At 38.8% G+C, this 25,608-nt stretch overlaps 1 protein-coding gene across 2 annotated transcripts; it reads left to right on the top strand.

The window, feature by feature from the left end:
• The first annotated feature begins 203 nt into the window (after window positions 1-203).
• LOC111891813 (senescence-associated carboxylesterase 101) lies at window positions 204-3,410 on the top strand. Of its 2 annotated transcripts, none has more exons than XM_042901535.2 (4): window positions 204-390; window positions 521-836; window positions 926-2,297; window positions 3,288-3,410. In XM_042901535.2, the coding sequence occupies exons 1-3, from the start codon at window positions 374-376 to the stop codon at window positions 2,258-2,260; spliced, it is 1,668 nt and encodes a 555-aa protein (XP_042757469.1). In that variant the 5' UTR covers window positions 204-373; the 3' UTR covers window positions 2,261-2,297; window positions 3,288-3,410. The 2 variants fall into 2 exon arrangements, with proteins under 2 accessions (XP_042757469.1, XP_042757468.1); XM_042901534.2 differs by lacking the exon at window positions 3,288-3,410 and adding an exon at window positions 2,390-2,488.
• The last annotated feature ends 22,198 nt before the right edge of the window (window positions 3,411-25,608 follow it).

Here is a 25,608-nt window from a genome sequence, read left to right as displayed (position 1 = left end):
CCAAGTAATCATCACCCTATCATTCAGGTTTATTCTCTTACAAAAACACATTATCCAAGTTGTCATTGTTAATCAGAAGATATACTCGGTGTAAAATGAATAATGGCATTGACGACGACTTGGCACTTTGGTAGGGACAGATCGAGTCTTGGTCGACTGTACAAAAATCTAATAATTTGAAAGCTTCGAACCAATCACCACGAGTTTTCCCAGTCAATTAAAAATCAACACAGAAAGGATTCTTTTAAATACTTCCATCTTGACATGTTACATACGAAACAAAACGAATATCTGAATTAAAGCTTCTTTTCATCGTCTTCAACATCTAAAACAAACACACCCAAGAGTTTCTCAAAAAGAACCCAGAAAGAAGATGAAAGACCAAAAGATGTAAGCTTACATAGATCTTAACCTCGTTTAATCACCACGATATCGAATCTTGATAACGGGTTTCGTTTTTTTTGATGCTTTTGTTTATTTACTGCCATTAATGGAGTTTTTGATTGGAAAAAACTTGCAGGTTCAGCAGTGAAGTCGAACTGGGCAAGTTTCTTGGCAGCACAGATGTCATTCAAGATGCTTATCGAGCAATTTCCCAAACTTCTTCCACTCATCATCTTCACCCAACTCGTTCTGGATTCAATGTTTTGGCTTTCAACTCTTTGTCTGATTATTCAATTCTAATTATTAATAGTGCGTTGGATCTGGTTACACCAGAAAACCACAAAGACTTGCACTTTCTATCCACAAAAGTCAACCCCGAGTGCTCCATTAACAAAGCTGCTATTGAGCTTTTTGAGCAACATTTTGACGAGCTTTTGGAGCTCCTAAAACAGGTAACATTTCTTATGTAGCAGATTTAGAAAGCAAGATGAAGCCCATTATTATGTTATCTATTCTTATCTGTTAAATATTTTTCTTTCAGCATAAAGACAGTCCATTGGTCGTCACTGGACATGGTCTTGGGGGATACCTCGCCATTCTTTTTGCGCTACTTCACCAACATGCTGTAGATGTGGAAGAATCTAAAGGTTTAAAAACTGCCAAACGCCCTATTTGCATAACTTTCGGTGCTCCCCTTCTTGGTGATGAAACTCTCCGACGTGCTATCTGTGAACGCCCACAATGGAGTTCATGTTTCCTAAACGTGGTTGCAAATACGGATACTCTTGCTAGTGTTTTCTCATCGAAGACTTTATACAAACCTTTCGGTACTTTCCTGTTTTGCACAGAATCCGGTGGGCACACCGCTTTTGAAGATCAAGAGACAATCCTGGCAGTTCTTGATGACATTGCGTCATCAAATGGTGGAAACTACCAAACACATGATTATACCAACGAATTGGGTTTGATCAGAAGGAAGATTTTGTATCGCGGACCTTCTGAATTCGGTGGATTCAACTTGACTCCGTTAACAGCGGGGATCATGTTGCAATTTCAGGAAATTGGTCTGTTAAAAGATGATTCACAAGATCTGATTGCCAAAACTAAAGAGAAACGTGCGAAGATGATCAAAACCAAGAGGATGGTTAATGCATACGAGCCAACAAAGAAGCTAAACGAAATGAAGATAAGTTTGACATACATGGAATGGTATATGAAGGGCCAAAGATCAAGAGGGGGTTATTATGATAGTTTCAAGAATGCCGAAACCAAAACCATAGAAGATATCCGAAGCCAACAAGAAATCATCAGAAATCAACGTATCTTGAGTCAATATTGGAAGAAGACTATTGAAGAAAAGGAGCTAATGCCACAAAAAGAAGGTGCCAAGTTGCGTAAACGTTGGCTCTATGGTGGAACTAACTACAGAAGGATTGTTGAGCCACTAGACATAGCCGATTACTACAAAAAGGGCAACACGAACTACATAGAGAGTAGACCAAACCACTATGTGTTATTAGAGAGGTGGTCGGAGGATGACAAGAAGGATCAAAAGCCAAGCGATAAAACAAAGGCTGCTAGTCTTACTGAGGATTCTTGCTTCTGGGCACATGTAGAGGAGGCATTGATTTCACTAAGAGACTTGAAGAATGGGGGCTTGGACGATATTACAACCAGCCTCAAAACAAGCAGCCTCAAGAGGTTTGAGGAAGATATTTTATGTGCAATCAAAGCTTTCTCTTTGTCACCAGAAGTTTTCGTGCCAGGAAGCAGTTTGATGAAGTGGTGGATTGATTATAAGGTCTTTAAAGGAATTGGGTATCATTCTGAGTTTGCTGAATACATGAACAATGAGAGATACACCGAGTACCAATAGGTTTGAGGTTCGTGGCTGATCAGCACAGCCCACGAAGGTATTTTGGGTATTTCTTTTATTGTATGCAAGTATAATATGCTAATAACCAAAAAAAGTGAAAGCATAATGCTTTAATCAACTTTGTTGTAGATAGTGTGTTGGGGGCTTTTCTCTTGATATGGGGATTGTTCTTTCTAAGCTGAGTTCTCTGCCTACCTAGATCATAAATGGATAACCATTTTACATTTACATCGATGTTTAATTGTTGCATGATGTGTAATTATATATATTCAAAAAAGTTTGTCCTCATGGAAAAATGTGCGACATTTAGCTTAGGGCTGGTACATACTTCTATGTATATTGCCAATTGCCATGCATAATGGTTGCAAATGCAAGTATCTCGGTTTTTGAGTAAACAATACTGTAAAAGTAAATTACATTACTATCATCCGTAAAGAAGTGTAAGTAAATTTGGTGAAAAATTATTAGTTCATTGTTATTATGTGTGGAAAATAACATACATTGCATATAGAAATTGTAAATATGAAGTATACTATTCCTTGCAAGTTATTATTTTTGTTATTTCGTATTGAAAATATCATATGCTCAACTTCATTTTTTTTGCATTTATCAACACAACTTCATCGATAAGTTTTATGTTTTAGCCATATTAGTCAGTCGTAATTAATAATAATTAAAATAAAACCTAATATAAAGCATTAATAATGTCACAACATGACCATATAATATGATGAAATAAACTATGTACGACCAAAAGAAGTTCTAGGTGAGTATTTAATGATGTAATAAACAACAAATTAGATTTAATAACACAAAACAGATGAATATCATGACAAAATGAACATAATAATATTTTTAATGTTTGCTAAACTGGTATTGTGTCACAAACTCACAAACTGATGATTTGGTAAGTTTGGTATAAGAAAAAAACCATGCTATAATCCAATTAACATCTGTTCCAATTGGTTTTAAACAATTATGGACACTATTTCCAACAAATAATACATTTCTTCAACTTTATCTGTAGGATACTGTCTAGATGCATCAACCATAGTTTTCAAGATTCGCATCATGTTCGTCTGCTTCGGAGATCTATATATGTTCTCAAGCGGGCACCTCGAGCTTGTTGTCATAGATTTTCCCACGCATATTATGCATTTGTTCACATTCGGTCTAATTATACTTAGTTTATATATTGTAGGGGTGCTCATATAGCCTATTGTCTATTGTACGTTGATGTCATATTCCTTAATGCTTCGTCTACTAATCTTCTTCAGTAGGTTATCACTCCACTTTGTTTAGAGTTTGCCATATTTGATTTGGGTTCTCTGAACTATTTTCTTGGCATTGCAGTAACTCGAGACCAACTGAAACATCCCAAAAATGCAGTCCAAAAATTTCATTTTTAATCGTTAAGAAAACCATAGTTATCAAACATCATATGAAAATCATAAGTCGTGTTTCTCAGAATATCATAAAAATCTGTCAAATAAATATCATAGTATAAACATCTCGGGCTAAACCAATGGTGTGTGCACTGCAATCATCCCAAGCTCTTCCCTTTGCTACCGGAAGTAATTGAAACCAAAACTGAAAATTGTAAGCACGAAGCTTAGTGAGTCTCCCCAAACTACCATATACATAATCACATAAACACATAAACTGGGTCCCCGCCCCTTCCTCCCCCCTCCCCCCGGCATCGGACAAAGTCCGACATTAGGCCCCGCCAGGCTTCAGGCCCCGCTCGATATACAAATATATTTCTACTAGGCCCCGCCTGTCTTTGGGCTCCGCCCGCTATACTCATTCAACAATAACGTATAATCATGCTAGTACATAAAGAATCATACACAATACTATATATCCTAGTCTTAAGGCCTCACCTATTGTGGGCCCCGTCCCTACTCTGCTAATGATAAGATATAACCCCGTTCACTCTCAGCTAGTGATGAGATATGGGACCCCGCCCACCCTAACCTCCTTACCAGGCACATACAAGTATCGTAAAGACAACAAATATAACTAAACATGCATTCCTTCATTGAGTACCACCCGACATCGAACCGTAGCTCGGAAACATACATATAAACCTTCCTTGGGTCCCGCCCGACATCGGCCCGAAATCCGGAAACATATAAACATTCCTCGGGCTTACCCCGACATCGGACCGAAATTCGGAAACGTACAAACAGACACATGCGAGAATCACGAAGATATCAAGCATACAAACATTCCTCGGGTTTGCCCCGACATCAGACCTTAGTCCAGAACATACTAACATACATAAACGGGCCGGTATTGGTGCCTTCGACCCGTTCCTACAGGAGAAAACACACCTCACAAGCTGACTGCAGAATCCCGCGAATAAACCTTTGGTTGCTAGCTGGCAGATCCCCGAGCTACCAGTACCGAAATAACAGTTAGTCAAAACCCAAAAGTTCTTACTTGGGGTGAAATGACCGTTTCACCCCTGGTCCAATAAGATTCACAACCAAGGCCCAAAACTATCAAATCCATAAATATCCATCAATGGCCCAATTTTCCAAATTGGGCCTAAACCCTTACATAGGCTTTTCCCCAAAGGCCAATTACTTTTCTGAATCAATGATTTTCTGATGGCCCAAAGTGCAAGCCCATTGGGTCCAATCAAGGCCTACTATCTTGGGCCCACTAAGACCCAATTCATCATTCAAGGCCCATTAGGGCAAGCCCAGCAAGGCAAGCCCAACCAGAGGTCCATTACTCTAAAATCCTTAGTCCATTATGAGCCCAAACCAAAACATAAGTCTAATACCAAGCTAGCCCAAAATAAAAGAGTCTAAACTTGCACAGGGGCTACTCATTTCGTGATCTCTTCATGCTCACGTCGCGAGGTCGTGGTTTCAGTCCTGGAACTTCCTCGAATGTGTTCTCACATCGTGAGGCTTCATTCCTCACGTCGTGAGTCCGTATCTGACCAAAAATGAGCATTAAGATCTTAAACCGTTAAGCCTTAACATGGGACAGTCTAGAGGGTCTTCCTTGACCCCAAATACATGACTTAAACACCAACTTGGGTCAAAATGAAGTAAAAAGGTCCAAGACTCAAACTTGGAGTCCAAAACCATGACCAAAATCCAGATCTAAGACTTATAAGGCTTAAGATACCAGCATGATCCATAAATTTGCTAATTTTATGGATTCCATGCATGCTAACCAGCATTACAAAGCCATAAAATGCATGGAAACTTAGATATAGCAAGCAAGGAAGGCCATGTATGAGCTTGAGGACTTACTAAGGTCCAAAAACTCCACAACTAGCTGATGATGAAGCCAAGAAGCTAACCAATGCACCAGCAATGATCTTCTTCTCCTTAATGAGCTTTAAAGCCTCCAAAATCTCTTGAATAACACCAAAATGACCAAGAACTTCAATGGGGGCTGATATTAGGGTTTTCCAGAGGTCTTGGGAGTGAAAGAGGCTAAGGAGGAGCAACCCTAAGCTCCTCATGTCATGAGACCTTAATGCTCACGTCGTGAGCCTTAAATGAACATGCTCAACAAATCAATGATCCCTCATCCAAACTACTCCAACTTTAAACGACCATAACTTCTTCGTTTTAACTCCATTTTTGACGTTCTTTATATCCACGGAAAGGTGGCGAGAAGCTCTACACATATATAAACTTTACCTCACCATAAAACCTTTCGAACGAAAATACAAAATTCATAAAGAGATCGAACTGCCACTTTACCAATATACCCTTTGGCTCCAAGGCACAACCTAAATTCCCGAATCACCTCAAGTACATCGTCCGCACCTAAGCGGGTCTATATCTCTCTCTTTTAAAGGCCATAAGCCTTATGATACCCCATATTTATGCCGCAATCCCGAATTAGGAGAGCGATTCGGAATAGGGCATTACAACTCTCCACCACTTAAATTAGATTTCGTCCTCAAAATCGCTCCTTACTAACACCCATATCCCAACAAATGATCTGAGGAACGCAACCTATAATTCTACTCTTAAAATGATCTTCTAAACACAACCGAAAGCTAAGACGAACCGCCATCACGAAGAAAGTGAACTTTGAGCTTCCGCAAATCACTTCAGCCTCCCTAGAGTCTTAGTCCATACTGGTCTGTCTCCCTGACAGACTGCCTACATAACTATTTAGAGAACAATTATACTTAACTGAAAGCTCAGATAATCCTTCGAGTAGAAGATTCATCCCTGTAAAGGTTAGACTCAGACAAGAGCTGCACAACAGGATCAAACCAATTACTCTGAGATTATTCAACCCAATTGTCAGTGACTTAGTACCTTCAATCAACAAACTACTCCATACATAAAAAAATCCTCGCATCACTACTCCTGTCCAAACATCATGTTGCCTCTTATTTTCTTTCTGGATGAACCGAGACCACCCTGGTCCCAACTGATCTGCCATTATCTGGAATACCGAACTCCCACCCAGTTGCTGAATTAAAGAACACCTCTCAGTCGCTCCCAGTGACTTACAAAGAAACTTCGGCTATCAAAAACTACTCTATCCATATTGCAACTCCGGGCTCCATAACTAGGAAATACGGGCCTCGCCCACACTCTATTATCTAGGAGATACGGGCCCCCACCCACACTCCGCTGACTAGGAGATACTGTTGGGTTTTGAGCATTTTAACACTCCTAAGTGTACATGTAACCCTAAATACCTTGGATCTATGTTTTCTCTATTATACATGCAAATATGAATATTCCAAGGTATTACCCTAACAAGCATACAATCTTTTATACTTGGGTAATAAAATGGATAGAATACATACCTTGTTGATGTAGCTTGACTCCATGAAGCTTGAGTGCCTAGTGCCCCAAGTGTGACACCTCAAATGGTTCACACAACACCATGAACACTTGGACTAAGCTTGAGAATAAGGATACTTTGTTTCTCTCTAGTGAAATCGGCCTTGCCCTTTTGTGTACACACACTAGTGCCAATTTCACCAACGAAGGACATCTTTATATAGTGTGGAGATTAGGGTTAAACCCTAATACCCATGACCTTTCATTTCATATGATTCATAGGTTAAACACTCCATGGATTATCCATGCAAGCTTAGCCCAACCTAAGTGAACTTGGCCCTTCACACACATATATCTAAGAGTCTATATTTAATTAGTTCCTTTTGATCACTTAATTAATTACAAATTAATTCTTGATCAATAATAATTAAATAATATGATTATATATTAATATATTAGAACTTATAGTATATTAATATAAATCACTACTATCCTTTTTCCTCATCTTGTCAATCCAATTGTCTCGATGTCATGCAAATGGACCATGCCGAGTCGGGTCAAGTCTTACCAATTATAGTTATGGACTTAGACATTAATCCAATAGTTTCCCACTTGGATAAGTCTAAAAATATTATTGCAAGTATGACTTCATAACCCGACTAGCAATCGTAGCTCTCAAAAGCTTATGTCGAACTCTGACGTTTGTCAATGACTTGTCCATTAGATAAGGGATCATATATTCCTCCATTCTAGCTATCATATGGACTGAGACATGGATTAAAATCATTCTCTCTGTCCATTTGTTTTTTCCTGATTTCCGATTCATGACGACCGACTATGTAACACCCAAACTTTTGAAGGCCAAGAAAGGAAACAAAACCCTAACTTTAAGGGGAGACTCGGCGAGTCCAAGGTGGAACTCGGCGAGTCCGAGTGGGATCCGGGTCGAGGAGTAAGTGACCAACTCGGCGAGTCGGCCAAGGAGACTCGGCGAGTCAGGTCTATTTGAGGAAAACCCTAAATTCGGGACTTGGAGCCTATTTAAGCGCCTCATTCTCTTCCCTAGGGTCCCTTTACTGCCTCTTTAACCCTGAATACCAGACCTTAGCTGCCATATCCATTGTGGAGCCAATTATTGCCTTGAAGAGTGCATTAAAGCTTGGAGAAGGAAGAAGGATCTTGAGGGTGCAAGAAGGGGGCTATAGATCTGGGATTGGGAAGATATTTCTGAACATTTTTGGTATTAAGTCATTTCCCTTCCTTTAGATCTATTTGGTTGTGAGTTTTGGGGCTTTTTAGCCATGATTAGTTGTCCATTTGAGTTAGAAGCCAGATCTGGAGTTGCTACTTCAGATCTAAGTATATTTTGGTCTTGGGAAGCATAAAGTGTCAGCCCTTGAGTTGATTATGGAGCCTCTTTGCCTTAAACCCTAGTTTATGGTGTATTTTGCCTAGATCTCCTTCCCTACATGTAAAGTTTGCAACTTTACGTGAGGAATAGGCTTAGGAAGGGTAGATCTACAGTTTGGAGTCCATGCATGACTCAAAAGTCCTCTGCATGTATAAAGATTTGAATGGACTCGGCGAGTCCTTTGAGTGGACTCGGCGAGTAGCATGAAGATTTGGAGGAACTCGACGAGTGGGATGAACAGCTCGTCGAGTCAGATGAAGTTGGGCAGGAACTCGGCAAGTTGGATGAACAACTCGGCGAGTCTGTTGAAGTTTGTCTTGGACTCGGCGAGTCAGGTCGCAAAACCCCAAACCCTTAGAGTTGAGACTCGAATCAGTGAGTCGAATGGAGACTCGGTGAGTTGGACTGGTCAGGGCTCGGAAATCGGTAGACTCGGCGAGTCATGGACTGACTCGGCGAGTCGAGTCGCGAATAGAAGGACTCTGAACATATGTGCTCGGCGAGTCAATAGGGTGACTCGGCGAGTAGGGTTGACCTAGAAGGTTGACTTTGACCAGGACTTTGACTTTGACCAGAGTTGACTTGGTTGTCTTTCGGGGGTCAGTTAGACTCAGTGTTGCAATGATATTGGTAGCTCGGGGAGCGAGTGGAGCAGGAGTTCAGAGAGTTGCCGGGCAGCAGCTAGTGGGTTCATCGGCCAGTTCAGCCAGTGCATGTGAGTTTCCCTTTGTATGAATGGGTCTGCGGCCACAATGTCGGCCCATGTAGTTTTGAGTAGAAGACCTGGGGATTAGCCGTAGGCACAGTATGCTAGTATGATATTCGGGATGAGGTCCAATGATAGAGGGCGGGTTCCCAATGAATGGTTTATGTGATAGTTTATACTTGTTGTCTGTGTGATACTTGTATGTGCCTGGTAGGGAGGTGAGTGTGGGCGAGGTCCCGTATCTCACCAATAACAGAGTGTGGATGGTGTTCCACATCTCAGTAGCAGCAGATCAGGGGCGAGGCCCAAGTTAGGGAAGGAGTGAGGGTGGGCTGGGCCCGTACCTCACTATTAGCAGGAGTATGGACGGGGTTCCATGACTCATCAGTAGCAGGACAAGGGCGGGGCCTAGAGATAGGCGAGGCCTTAGGACAAGATCTGTTAGTATGTGTTTAGCTTATTTGATGTGATGTGATATGTTTATGTGCTATTATATGTTAGTGGGCGAGGCCCTGTGACAGGCGAGGCCTAAGTGAAACAGATCTGTATCCGAAGGGGCTCGAAGCCAGGCGGGGCCTAGAGCGGCGAGGCCGTTGTAGCGTGCGATGCCCGAGGTAGGGGGCGAGGCCCAAGATAGCGGGCGTGGCCCAGTATGTGCAGTATGTGGTTATGCATGGTATGTGGTAGGGTGGGGAACTCACTAAGCTTCGTGCTTACGGTTTTCAGTTTTGGTTTCAGGTACTTCTGGTAGCGGAGGGAAGAGCTCGGGGTGATCGCATGGCACACACCATAGATTAGACAGCCTAGGAATGTTTTACTCTGATAACGAACATGTGTTTTCGAAATTAATACTCTGATTATATTTGGATTGATGATTTTGCTTTAAGTAATGTTTTATTAAAAGAAAATTTTTAGTCTTAAATTTTGGGATGTTACAGACTAATTGAACAAATCACATTAGTCCTGGCTTGGCCAAACATTTCGGGGTGTCATCACTAAATCATCGAGGGGTCCACAAATATCGCTTTTATCCCGAAGGTAAAAAGAACGGATAAACTTCTACTCATATGGCTTGTTCTACTACTTGTAAAATCATACACAAAGGCACGTTTTCTAACATCGAGTTACCAATGCGTTTTCATGCGATCAATGTATAACTAACTCATAGTAACAACTCATATCTCTAAGTTTGAAGAATATAAGATATTATCGTCTCATGATCACTCGTGATAAAATCCATGAAGTGATTCCAATGAGCGTGGGTTGAATCCAATACTCAGAACTTATAAGCACTCATGAGTGTTGTAGCACCACTTTGTCCAATAACTTAGACCTCTACATGCCAACTCATGACAGTCTTGATTCATATCTACTTCCAACATATGACCGAATGTGGATGGTTTGAATAACTTAGTCATTCAGGAAAAACGACCTAGTTATTCTGGAAGTCAAAACATGCAAAGTGAAACATAAAAATAATTGAATCTAATATGGTCTCAGAACTTATGAATATACATAAAACATCTTTTATTTATCAGCATATTGATTACCCATCATTCATTGCATACTGTTTCAAACTATCAACTTTATACTTGAATTAAAACAATTGTTGTCCCATGCTCCAAGCATGCACACTATGTTTTCTAAACACTAGTCATGCCATACTGATGGGTTTTGAGCATTCTAACACTTCCTAAGTGTACATGCAACCCTAATAACCTTGGATCTATGTTTGTCTAATTATCATGCAAAGTTGAATTCCAAGGTTATATTCCTATCTAGCATACATGGGGAACAATTTTAACTTGAATCATAGATAGAATAACTTACCTTGTTGTTGATTGTGTTCCTTGAAACCTTGTGAGCCTAGCACCCCAAGTGTGATGCCTCAACTGCTTCACACAACACCAAATGCTCTTGGAAAGACTCTTGAGATAACACAAACTTCTCAAAATCGGCCAAGCCCTCTAGTTTCTTAGTCTAGCCGAATTTGGTGGAGAATATGCTTCTTATATAGTGTTGACACATCTAGGGTTACACCATGTAAACCCTAATGTGTCATGACTCTTCATTTCCATGACCCATGGGTTTGTAACTCCCATGGAGCATCCATGGAGCATCCTATGGGTAGAACCCAACTTGATAATCCATGGAGCCTCTTAGCCCACTATACAAGATATGGATGATTTACATAATCAACCCATATATTTAATTAGTTATCCTTTGATCACTTAATTAATTCCAAATTAATTCTTTGATCAACTAATCAAATAATATTATTAATATATTAGAACTTATAATATATTAATAATCTCCAAGTGTTATTTCTCTCATTTAGTCTATCCAATTGCATGGTGCCATGCAACCCAAATGGACCATGCCGGGTCGGGTCAAGTACACACCTGAAATAGTTATGGACTTAGACACCTTATCCAACAGTCTCCCACTTGGATAAGTCTAATAACTATATCTCTAGTACTTCAGGAACCGACCGGCAATCGTAGCTCTTTCAAGGTCTCTCGGAACTTAGAAGATGATGGTACGCCATTTAAGATAAGTGATCATATAATCCTCCGTTCTAGATATCAGCCGAACAAATACATGGAACATTGTCTTGCTTATTGTCCAACATTTGTTTCCCGATTTCCGATTTGTTTGACATAGAACTTAATTGAACACATCAACTTAGTTTTGACCGGGCCCGGTACATGGGTCAAAACAAAATCATCGAGGGGCCCAGATATCAGCTTCTAATCCAAGAAGGAACAGATAAACTTCGACTCATATGTTTGTTCTACCACTCATTGAATTACACACAAAAGTACGTTTTATAACATCGAGTTACCAATGCGGTTTCGTACAGTCAATGCATAACCAACTTGTAAGTAACAAATCATATCTCTAGGTTTGAAGACTTATATGATATTACCGTCTCACGATCACTCGAGATAGAACTCCATGAAGTGATTCCAGTGAGCGTGGGTTGAGTCCAATGCTCAGAACTTATGAGCACTCATGATTGTTGTAGCCTTGTCGAAGACCTCTACAACCAAACATGACAGTCTTGATTCATATCTACTTCCAACATATGACCGACTGTGGAGGTTTGAATAATATGTTATACCAAACAAAATTATTCTGGAAGTCAAAACATGCAAAAGAAATATAGTAAATGATCGACAAGAGATAGCAACACTTTACTCATAAATAAAACTCCTTTTATTCATCATCAAATGTCAATTACACTTTACAAATTTCGAGGTTATCTAACTACTAAATCTAATATCATCCTTCAGCCCTATGCTCCGAGCATGCTGAAGATGCTTAACCCGAGTCAGTCCCTTTGTGAGGGGATCTGCCGAATTCTCATCTGATGATACCCTCTTTGCCACGAGGTGTCCTTCTTCGATCCGATGTCTAATGAAATGGTATTTTCTGTCGATGTGTCTGGATCTCCCATGATCCCTTGGTTCCTTGGCTAAGGCAACAGCACTTTCACTATCACAGAAAATTTCCATTGGCTCTTTAATAGCTGGTACAACTCCAAGGTCTCCAATGAAGTTCTTCAGCCATATCGCCTCCTTTGCTGCCTCGCTAGCTGCAATATACTCTGATTCACAAGTAGAATCTGCCACTGTCTCTTGCTTGGAACTCTTCCAAGAAATTGCTCCTCCGTTTAGGGTAAAGACCCAGCCCGACTGAGAGCGGAAATTATCCCTATCAGTCTAGAAGCTAGCATCACTATACCCTACAACTCTCAAGTCACCACTCCCACCGAGGGTAAGAACCCAGCCCTTAGTCCTCCGTAGGTACTTGAGGATATTCTTTACCGCAGTCCAGTGTGCCTTGCCAGGGTTCGCCTGATACCTGCTAACCATGCTCAAGGCAAAAGCTACATCGGGTCGAGTACACGTCATAGCATACATGATCGATCCTACAGCCGAAGCGTAAGGTGTTCGACTCATTTCTGCTATCTCAGCCTCAGTGCTAGGGCTTTGTGTCTTACTCAATCTGGTGTTACTCTGGATGGGTAACTCTCCTTTCTTGGAATCCTGCATGCTGAATCTCTTCAGCACCTTATCCAAGTAGGTACTCTGACTAAGTCCAATTAGTCTTTTACTCCGATCTCTCAAGATTCTTATCCCTAGAATATAGGCAGCTTCACCAAGGTCCTTCATAGCGAAACACTTCCCAAGCCAGGACTTAACTTCCTGCAGGGTTGGAATGTCGTTTCCTATGAGTAGTATGTCATCCATATACAATACCAAAAAGCTAACTATACTCCCACTAGCCTTGACATACACACAAGATTCATCTTCACTCCTAGAAAAGCCAAATTCCTTGACCTTTTCATCAAAGCAAAGATTCCATCTGCGAGGTGCTTGCTTCAATCCATAAATGGATTTCTCAAGCTTACACACTCTATTAGGGTACTCGTTGCTGACAAAACCCTCTGGCTGACTCATGTAAACATCTTCAGCCAACTTTCCATTAAGGAAAGCAGTTTTGACATCCATCTGCCATATTTCATAATCATGAAATGCAGCTATAGCTAACAGAACCCGAATAGACTTAATCTTGGCTACCGGAGAAAAGGTCTCATCATAGTCCACTCCAGGAATTTGAGAGAAGCCCTTTGCAACCAGTCTAGCCTTATAAGTGTGTACTTTACCATCCATGTCGGTCTTCTTCTTGAAGACCCATTTGCACCCTACTGTCTTACGACCTGGTACATTTTCAACCAAGTTCCAAACTTGATTGTCATACATGGATTGTATCTCACTATCCATAGCCTCTTTCCATTTAGCAGACTCGGGCCCTGCCATGGCTTCCTCGTAGCTGTTAGGGTCATCTTGACTTACTAGTGTCTCATCACTAATAAGTGTCTCACCTTCTGCAGTGATATGGAATCCATAGTAATGCTCAGGTGCACTCCTAACTCTCGTGGAACGTCTCAGAGGTACAGATTTGTCAATTGGCTCAACAGGAGTTTCCTCCTCAAGTTGAGGGCTAGAGTTTGAAGTTCCTTCACCGCTTGATTCTTGAATTTCTTCAAGATCAATTTGCCTCCCACTGTCTCCTTGGCTTATAAACTCTCTTTCTCGAAAGACTCCTCTTCTTGCTACAAAGACCACATTGTCACTAGGTATGTAGAAGAGGTAACCAAAGGATCGCTGTGGGTAACCGATGAAAATACACCTCTCGCTTCGAGGTTCGAGCTTATCATGAGTCTCGCGTCTCACGAAAGCCTCGCAACCCCAAATCTTGATGTGGTCTAGTTTAGGTACTTTACCAGTCCACATCTCGTGAGGAGTTTTGGCAACTTTCTTTGTCGGGACTAGATTAAGAATATGGGCGGCAGTCTCTAAGGCATACCCCCAGAATGAGATTGGTAGCGTAGCTCGACTCATCATGGAACGAACCATATCTAGCAAGGTTCAATTACGCCTCTCAGCCACACCATTCAACTGTGGTGTCCTGGGAGGTGTCAATTGTGAGACTATCCCACATTCCCTTAGATAGTCGAGGAACTCTGAACTAAGATACTCACCACCATGATCGGATCGAAGCATCTTAATGTTCCTGCCCAATTGATTCTCGACTTCCTGTTTAAATTCCTTAAACCTCTCGAAAGTCTCTGACTTATGCTTGATCAAGTAGACATATCCATATCTACTATAATCATCAGTAAAAGTCAAATAATAACGATTAGCATCCCTTGTGGCATGTTTGAATGGTCCACACACATCCGTGTGTATAAGGTCCAACAAACCTTCACCCCTCTCACACGAACCTGTGAAGGGTGACTTTGTCATTTTTCCAAGTAAGCATGATTCGCAACTATCATCTGACTTTAGGTCAAACGACTCCAAGAATTAGAATGGGGTGAGTTATTAGAAATGATAGTGTAAATACCTGCATGGTTGGGTTTAACTTTCCCATCCTTCACATCTTGCTGGTATTTTTGGCAGTTCCGCTTCCAATGAGCCTTTTCATGGCAATAGAAGCATTCAGCCTCTTTTGGGTCAGAAGAAGGAGTAATGAAACCTTTCTTGGTTCCACTTGAAGAAGAGCCATCAAGGGTCCGAGCCTTGGTACCCTTAGAAGAGCTCTTTCTCTTCTTCCCTCGACTTTTCCCGATTGCCAAAACCGGAGTTGAGTTTGGAGTAGGAGTGATAGCAACCGACTTCCCCTTAAGACCTGATTCTACGGTCTTGAGAAGTCCCTGAAGTTTGCTGACGGTGACTTCTTCCTTGTTCATGTGATATGTCATGCGGAATTGATCATAGCACAATGGTAAGGAATGCAAAATAATATCTATTGCAAGATCCTCCGGGAAGTTCACATTAAGCTTCAGCAAACGATCCACATACCTTTGCATTTTCTGCATGTGGCTCGTGACGGATTCCCCGTCCTTCATCATGGTTGTTATCATGGAGCAGATGATTTCATACCTCTCTTGTCGTGCACTTTGATGGTATCTTTCCATCAAATCTTGGTGCATTTCATAAGGGTAGAAATCCTCATAAGAATTTTGGAGTTCCGCTGTCATCGTGGCCATCATGATGCAAGCCACTTTCGTAGCATCCCTTTCATGTGCCCGAAATTCAGCGATCTCCTGAGGAGTTGCAGTGGACTCATCAATCTCCTTAAGCTCCTTGTCAAGGACATATTCTTTGTCCTCGTAGCGGGTAATCATCCTGATGTTTCTGATCTACTCATTGAAGTTGGATCCATCAAAGGTGACTTTCCCACACAAGTTCATAAGGGTAAAGGAGCCATTAGGATTAGAGCCAGAAGCATTGTTGAAAGACATCTGAAGAAAAGAGAACAAGATTAGTTTAGATATAAGAGAGTCCTTAATAAAACACCCAAATGTAATATTAAGGCTAGGATCCAATCACAATATAATATAACTTAGAAGAGGTATGCCGTAATCTAAGCTATATCATATTTGAAAGGTAGGTGAATGACGATTCACCAATTTCCACCACGAAAACCGCAATATTTTAGTATTAGGTTTTTGAATGGTTCTTAGAAATTCCTAGATTCTTTGAGATTCAATGAACTTTTCAAAGGCATGTTTCAATCTCGAGTGTGCCCTCCAAGTTTTGTGACTGGGATACCAAGGATCACAAAACGAGGTGTGAAGTAACCATGCAAATCACTTGGTACCCTTAAAGTTTATCACTCAATCGATGTGCCGGTTAACCACACACGCTCCATCGATACTATAATAAACCCTAAGTCACCCTTTAACTACCTTGTTAAGTCCAAGTTAGTGTGCCGGTTAACCACACACGCTCCACCAACGACTTAATCAAAGTGTAAAGTGTAATTTCATGGAATAGCACCTTATTCACATTTTTCCTAAAGTAACTAAGATTGGGAATTTAATAAAACATTTAGTTACTTTATAATATTCATCATACTTTGAATGAGAATTAATAAGTCCTTGTCTTACCTGTTCGGCTAACGACCCTCCACCGATCAAGCAAGCGGTGGGTGAGAGTGGACACCCATTAAGTCACCATTTTATAGGCAACAACCTTATACCCACCTTATAGACCGGCTTCGTGAATGAGGCGTACTAGCGGTAAGACGACTTTGTTCTTATACATATATATATAATTATTAAATCATAATAATATAAGTATAAGGGTTGAATTTTAACTTTTAAAATTCTAGGGGTTGGAACTAAAGTTTTAACTTAACTTTACTTGTTCCAAAACTTGAGGGCAAGTTTTGTAAACTTTCAAAACTTTTCATTTCTTGTAACTTATGAGTTTAATAGAGTAATAAAATGAGGACTTTTCATTTTTCCTAACTCTTGTGTTCTTTTAATGGTTTTTAATCCAAGAGACTTTTGGTTTTCCATAACTTGAGGACAAGTTATGGACTCCATTAAAACACATTATGATCATGAATTAATCTACCACATAGGTTACAAATAATTCCTATGATCATCTAAACATCATAAGAACAAGAATATGAATATGAACACTTTCAAGAATCAAAATCACATTTAATCTTTGTAATTTTGATAACTAGTTGTTGTAAATGAGTTAGAAAAGACATTACACCTTCTAAAACAAGTTTTCAAGTACCAAAACATTTTAGGGTAATGATTCTAATCCATTTCCAGCAACTCAAGTCGAAATTCTACACTCTGTCGACCCTACTCGCCGAGTGCATAAACCTACTCGCCGAGTAGGTTGAAGATACACATGAACTCGACGAGTCCTCCCCATGGACTCGCCGAGTCCATCAGTCAGACAGCAGAATTTTCGACTTTCTTCAACTTTTAAGCACAAATAACAAACAAACAAGCCTAGGCTTTGATACCACTGATGGGTTTTGAGCATTCTAACACTTCCTAAGTGTACATGCAACCCTAATAACCTTGGATCTATGTTTGTCTAATTATCATGCAAAGTTGAATTCCAAGGTTATATTCCTATCTAGCATACATGGGGAACAATTTTAACTTGAATCATAGATAGAATAACTTACCTTGTTGTTGATTGTGTTCCTTGAAACCTTGTGATCCTAGCACCCCAAGTGTGATGCCTCAAATGCTTCACACAACACCAAATGCTCTTGGAAAGACTCTTGAGATAACACAAACTTCTCAAAATCGGCCAAGCCCTCTAGTTTCTTAGTCTAGCCAAATTTGGTGGAGAATATGCTTCTTATATAGTGTTGACACATCTAGGGTTACACCATGTAAACCCTAATGTGTCATGACTCTTCATTTCCATGACCCATGGGTTTGTAACTCCCATGGAGCATCCATGGAGCATCCTATGGGTAGAACCCAACTTGATAATCCATGGAGCCTCTTAGCCCACTATACAAGATATGGATGATTTACATAATCAACCCATATATTTAATTAGTTATCCTTTGATCACTTAATTAATTCCAAATTAATTCTTTGATCAACTAATCAAATAATATTATTAATATATTAGAACTTATAATATATTAATAATCTCCAAGTGTTATTTCTCTCATTTAGTCTATCCAATTGCATGGTGCCATGCAACCCAAATGGACCATGCTGGGTCGGGTCAAGTACACACCTGAAATAGTTATGGACTTAGACACCTTATCCAACACATACACCAAGTATGCACACTATGTTTGTCTAAACATTAGTTATGCCATACTTCAAGTATGCATACTAAGTTTGCCTATGATCTTTACTTTATGAAATAGATTGATTTAACATAATTCTAATGATTCTCATTTCACACTCCCAATTCCTTACTGTAAATGCAGAAATTCCAAATTCATGCCATTTACCGAAATCTGTTAGATTCTAAACTTATATGCATTGATCCTCTTGTAATGATTATGCAAAAAGTCACAAAGACTTGACAACAAACATTACAGAGCATTCCAAAGGAGATCAACTCCTTGGAAACATCCGTCTTGCATTAAGTTTCCTAATCTTACATAGATTTATTGAACAACTTCCACCTTCCCATATTCCCATTTTGACTATCACTTGAACAAGAGTTGCCTCTTTTCAGAATATGTAAATATGGTCCTTCCAACAATTAACACTATACTTCAAACTGTCCTTGAGCAACCAATCTTTGGTAAACCTTAGAGTGTCCTCAACAATTGCTGAATCCTTTTAGTCATATCCAATTCTAGACCTTTTCCCTTCTTAATGCCCCATGCATTTGGAAAAATCTAGAAAGGTTGAATATTATAGCACATGCAATCGATCCTATATCTGAAGCATATGGGACACGATTCATGACGTCTCACATAAAGACATGATACTAGACCAGTCCTTTGCTATAATATTTCCATTCAATTTGCCAAGTTCTCATAATTCAGATTATGAAAATGGATGCCGTAATCATAATCGAATTTTAGAATGCAAACAATGGACCCATATATAGATTTTTCTTTTGTTGAGCCATTCCAACATAACATTCATGTATATACTTGACTAAATTTGATTAATATCTCACGATCTACGCTTATAGATTTGAGATGAAGTATAATTTCCTCTCCCTTAATTATAGCAAAACAACTTATTCCCAATTGAAACCTTTTGTTTTCTAGAATTAACATTGCTAACTTGCAACCTTTATCATAATTATCATGCTCCCACTAACAAGATGATTATTAGCAATACAATGATGCTCCCACTAGCTTTGACATGTACTCATAAATCAGTTGGACTTCTAGAAATCAATACTTTATTGACTTTCTTACCAATGTTCAGACTTCTGATACGAAATGCTTTGATAGAAGTTTATCAAAATCATACCCCTTTACTTAGATAGCCCACATGTGTGTCTAAACAATTTCAGAATTATGAAAAGGGATGCCGTAATCATAGTCTCAATTTTTTAGACCTTTGTCATTTCTCACAGGTCCTTGTTAGTGCGCCGGTTAACCATACATGCTCCACTAACGACTTTGAGAATGAAAATATCATAATTGCTATCTAGTTAGAATCTACTTAGTGAAAGTGTTTCCTCACCATCATTTTCATGACACTTAGATTTTATGGTGTATGTGTTCTTGTCCATGTGAATTTGTCAAAACCATAATCACAAGACACAGTTAATGACAAATCCAAACTCATATGGATTGAACTTGTGTAGTCTTAACTTCATGCCACCTGGCAGCACAAGGGCCTACAATTACTTCCAAGTTGTTATGAAACCAATTGATAACTCTAAGAACTCATATGAAAAGACAACTTTAACTAGAATGGGCACAAACATAGAAGTATTGCAACACGATAAGTTATAAAACTCACGTCGTGTGCTAGTGTTAAACTACTAGTTTTTTTATTCTTGATTAGATCTTGAAATACTTTTCAGGATCTTTAAGACACCCACTGTCCTCTTGACATATAAGACTATCTTGTCAAATATTCAAGAGATAGTGCAGATTCTTTATCAAGACAAACACTTCACACAATTGGCCTAAGTTGGTCATTGTTTTATCCAAAACATCACAACTTACCAATTCCAAATGTACACGAGTAGGACACTTTTACTCTTATATTTGAAATGTGTTAAAAACCTTTCTTTAAGATATGTCACTCAACTGATAGTCTTGGAGTATAACTCTAAGACTTGTTTTTGAACGATTTATGACTCATCTTCTTGATTTAACCACTTCTAAAATTCATAACTCCTCTTCTTAGCTATCAGAATGCTCTTAGAGGATGAATTGTGATAAGGTCTCTTAATCATTAAGATGATCATATATCATGAGACTAAAGTACTCTCGCATCTTTTTAGATTTGAGAAAAATTTATCCTTCTGCCTGATTTGATTCTTCTTATTCGCTCTGCCATACATTGGATCTTTTCCAATGTTTCAGAACTATAATTAAGCTTGTAAGTATAACCATATTTACTAAACCTTAGTAAATTATGACAAATAGTCTTATCGATCTTTTGTGGTGAACTCTGACCAGTGCACAAGAATGTGTACCCGATCCCTTAGTACTTTACTTGACTCACACATCCATGTGAACAAGTAATTAGTCTTAATTTTCCAATGCTTGAAAGTTCTCATTCATCATACTATACAACTTGCATGATTCCAAGTTTCGGTCCAATTTAAACTTGGGTGATGAGAAACTTTCCTTATTTGGTAAATTTAGACACTACCACAAATGAAAGAATCAAAACCATTTTCCTATATTACTAGCAATGGAATCATATAAGCAACAATTTTCCACAAATGCCATTGTAAGGATACTTAAAATAAATAAAATCAAAAATTTCCTTTTATTTAAAAACTTTGTGGAAAACTCATCCTTATAATCCATATGGAAACCTTCTTGTTATCTATTCCTAAGCAATGTGTCATAACTCCTAAGTAACAACTCAAAATTCTGATGCGATCGAAATCCATCTTCGCGATCAGAATCAACATATACTTCGTTTAAGCTTTCTCTCTTTTCTTTGATCACCATGTGACTCAGTCACATTATGTTATAAGAGTCTCCAAATAGGAGCTTAACAGAGTTAGACAATGGACTTTACCTGAAGTAGAGTCAAACTTATTGACTTTAACATCCTTAGGTAAATTTGGCAGCTTCGCAATCGATGCCCCTTCCTTTGGCAATTTAATATTGGACCTTTTGGATACATGGGACTATCACATACTTAGATTTTCTCTTTACCATTTGGTCAACCGATTTGACTATGACCGATCCCTTTCCATTGGAAAGAGAATGCTTTTTCTGAATTTCTAGTGTCACCATTATCATTGTCCATAAAGTTTTGGGAAGTCGATCTTCTAATCAAATTTGCTTTACTAGCCTTCCAAATCATTGCTGATTCAGTAGCACCAACCAAATAGATAAGATTATTAAGGGTCTTGTCATAGTCAGTTTCATAGGAGTCCCAAAGGAACTCACTATGTGACTAATAAAGTGATTGAACCGCCAACTTTCTCAAGACTTTGACACCCAACTCTCCCGACTTGTCAATATGTGACTTCATCTGCAAGATGTGATCACACCTAGACCTTGCCTTGCCAATAGGGCTTGAGTGACCTTGAACTTGTAGGTTAGGGAGAATCATTGGAGGAGGTGGAGGAAATTGAAGTTCCAAGAGATTTGGGAAGATCATAGATGTCTGAACTAGACATCTTTTGGGAGATATTCAATATAGTTGATTTAAAGTCCTTAATATAACACCCAATATGAAATATTAAGGCTAGGACCCAACACAATATTTTATAACCTGGAAGAGGGATGCCGTAATCCAAGCTATAAAATATTTGAAGGTAGGTGAATGACGATTCACCAATTTCCACCATGAAAATGAAATAATTTATTAGGTTTTTAATTGGTTTTGAAACTCCTAGATCTTTTGAGATTCATTGAACTGTTCAATGGCATGTTTCAATCTCGAGTGTGCCCTTTAGGTTTTGTGACAGGGATGCCGAGGATCACAAAACAAGGTGTGAAGTAACCATGCGAATTACTTGGTACTCTTAAGTGTTTACCCCTTAATCGATGTGCCAGTTAACCGCACACGCTCCATCGATACTATGATAAACATTAAGTTACCCTTTACCTACCTTTTTACATACGAGTTAGTGTGCCGGTTAACCAAACACGCTCCACTAACCGAATTAAACAAAGTGCAAAGTGTAATTTCATGGATTAGCAGCTTATTCACATTTTCCTAAAGTAACTAAGATTGGGAATTATAAAAACATTTAGTCACTGTATATTTATCATTAATACTTTTAATGAAGGGAGAATTATAGTCCTTATCCTACCCGTTCGGCTAACGACCCTCCACCTGTCAAGGAAGCGGTGGGTGAGAGTGGACACCCATTAAACTACCATTTTATAGGCAGTAATCTTATACCCCCTAATAGGCCGGCTTCGTGGATAAGGCCTACTAATGGTAAGACGACTTGATCTTATACATATATATATATATATATATATATATATATATATATATATATATACATATATATACATATACATATATATATATATATATATATATATATATATATACACATATATGTATATATATTATTAACTTATATTATTATAAAGTATAAGGGTTGAATTTTAACTTTTAAAGTTCTAAGGGCTTAACTTGGAATTAAAGTATTCATAAGGGAAAACTTCTCAAATTCCAAAACTTGAGGGAAAGTTTTGATACTATTCAAAACTATTCAATTTCCATAACTTATGTGCTTAAGTAGTTTTAATCCAAAAACTCTTCAAGTTCCACAACTTGAGGAGAAGTTATGGAAGACTTTAAACTATTAAAAGAAAGTGACTCTTTCTTATTCATAACTTATGGAAATATTTATGAGTTTTATGAATCTTAAATGTGACTTTTCACATAACTTGAGGACTAGTTACAAAAACACATTTTAAAATCAACTATTAGATTAAAATGGATTGAAAACACATAATCAATTAACTTTCCTATTAATCTAAGCAACTCATGTGAACAAGATAATTCAAATCATCAAACTTCAAGAAATTAACATGAACATACAAACTAATACAAATCTTGAAATTATGGCAATTATCTTAGAAATTGGATTAGCATGACATTACCACATAAAAAAACAAGTTTACAAGTCCAAACAGCTTAGGATAATGTTCCTAGTCCAATTCCAGCCAAAACAGTCGAATATATGCTGTCTGGGGGTCCAAATCATCGAGTGCATGAACCAACTCGGCGAGTTGGATGCATTTTGCCTTGGACTCGTCGAGTCCCTTCATGGACTCAGCGAGTTTGCTAAGCAGACAACACAAAAATTCGATTTTTCAGCCAATTTTGTAAGTATAACAAGAAAACAAGCCTAGGCTCTGATACCACTATTGAGTTTTGAGCATTCTAACACTCCTAAGTGTACATGCAACCCTAAATACCTTGGATCTATGTTTTCTCTATTATAGATGCAAATATGAATATTCCAAGGTATTACCCTAACAAGCATACAATATTTTATACTTGGGTAATAAAATGGATAGAATACATACCTCGTTGATGTAGCTTGACTCCATGAAGCTTGAGTTCCTAGTGCACCAAGTGTGACACCTCAAATGGTTCACACAACACCACGAACACTTGGAATAAACTTGAGAATAAGGATACTTTGTTTCTCACTAGTGATATCGGCCTTGCCCCTCTACTAGAAAAATAACCTTTTACGACACTCATTGCGCGTCGTAAAAGGCTCAGACGACGTGCAAATGCGCGTCAAAGAAGGCCCTGTCATAAAGCGAGACGACGCGCTTTTGCACGTCGTCTATAGACGACGCGCTTTTGCACGTCGTCTATAGACGACGCGCATTTACGACGCTCATTTACGACGCGCAATTATGACGCACGTTTACGACACACAATGCGTATCAAGAAAGGCCCTGTCATAAAGGAAGACGACACGCATTCGCGTGTCGTAACCTTACAACGCGCGTGTTAATGACACACATTGCGTATCAAGAAAGCCCTTGTCAAGAAAGGCCATGTCATAAATGAAGATGACACACATTTTTGCGTATCATAATTGTAAATGTTAAAAAAAATATTATTTATGGATTTACTTATTTTCAAATTAAATTTGTATTTAATGTTTCATAATAGGAAATAAAATATCATATACAAAAAATAGAATCCATTGCATAAATTTAATGCCATACAAATAATCGTTCGAACGACTAAGGGGATCCGATTGTACATTGTTATTAAGAAAATGGAAGTATATTGTTATAGTTAGAAAATAAATGAGAGTACAATGCGCTACGTTTGGTTCCTCTCATATAGTTTCCATCTTTAAGATTGCTATCCAATAAGCTTTTAGTATTCGCATGTAGAAATTCCATTGCAAAATGCACACTTGAGAGCTCACGTCCAGGAACAGGGAGGACTCGTGGCTTTGTTGCCCCAACTGCTAAAACAACCGCATCATTCTCTTCGCGAAGGCGTTCAATTGAGTACACCGGATCGCTTCCTAATTCCAGGACAGAGGAACTGCAAATATTATTACAACTCATTGTTTACCAACAAAACAAACTATATGATTATGATTACCTACCTACAAAAATGGGCCCTAGCAATCCGGAATTGGGATTTTGTTCCTTCTCCAATTAGATTTAAGCCAAGTGTGGGACTACTACTTGCAAGAATGCAATGTTGAGGGCAATCACAAGGACTGGACCATGGTGTTTGGATCACAACAACAAACCTACATACACAAAACACAATTTTAGTATTTCTGGAACCTATTAAGGATATCACTCATTGTAAGAACTAGAAAAGGATGAAAAGTTTTTAGGAAATCATATGGACTTACCGAGCTGCAAGGGTCATCCATGTGCTGTTCTTTCTGCAAACTACACCACATATTTCCGAATTAAATCTGACAGTAAGGTGACTGACTATGCTACAAAAAAAATGAAAAATTAACTCCTTTTTATCTTTATCACAAACTATTATGTGAATCCGATATGGTTGTAGTTTTTTATTCCATATGCAAGTACCCAACAAAGATTCACATAACAGCCATGGATGGCAACAAGCAGGGAAGCACAACGGTATTGCTTTTTTCAACAAAACCTACAAGTATATGCACAACTAAGAAACCAATAAGTTAAATAAACCTCATATTTTCAGAAAGTTTTATGTGAAACTGGCATGAGGCTTTTACCTTTTACCATGAAAAGATAACTGAATAAAGGATTTGCAACAGAAGTCACAAAGGGCTTACAGGGTAGTATGATGCACTTACAGTTGTGTTGGTCAACGGCTTAACAATGTGGTAGTATAATGCAGTCAGTGTGCCCCTTGTCATTCCTGTTACAATATTTAATTAATTAATCATCAAGATAATTACTTTAAAAGATTAATTTTTTATATAACAAAATAAAGAGCTCACAGGGTGAAAGCAGCAATAAGATTTGGACTAGAAAA

Source organism: Lactuca sativa, chromosome 4, assembly GCF_002870075.4.
Source record: "Lactuca sativa cultivar Salinas chromosome 4, Lsat_Salinas_v11, whole genome shotgun sequence".
Lineage (NCBI taxonomy): Eukaryota > Viridiplantae > Streptophyta > Magnoliopsida > Asterales > Asteraceae > Lactuca > Lactuca sativa.
Note: the sequence above shows the minus strand (reverse complement) of the source record. Positions and strands in the feature narration are given on the sequence as shown.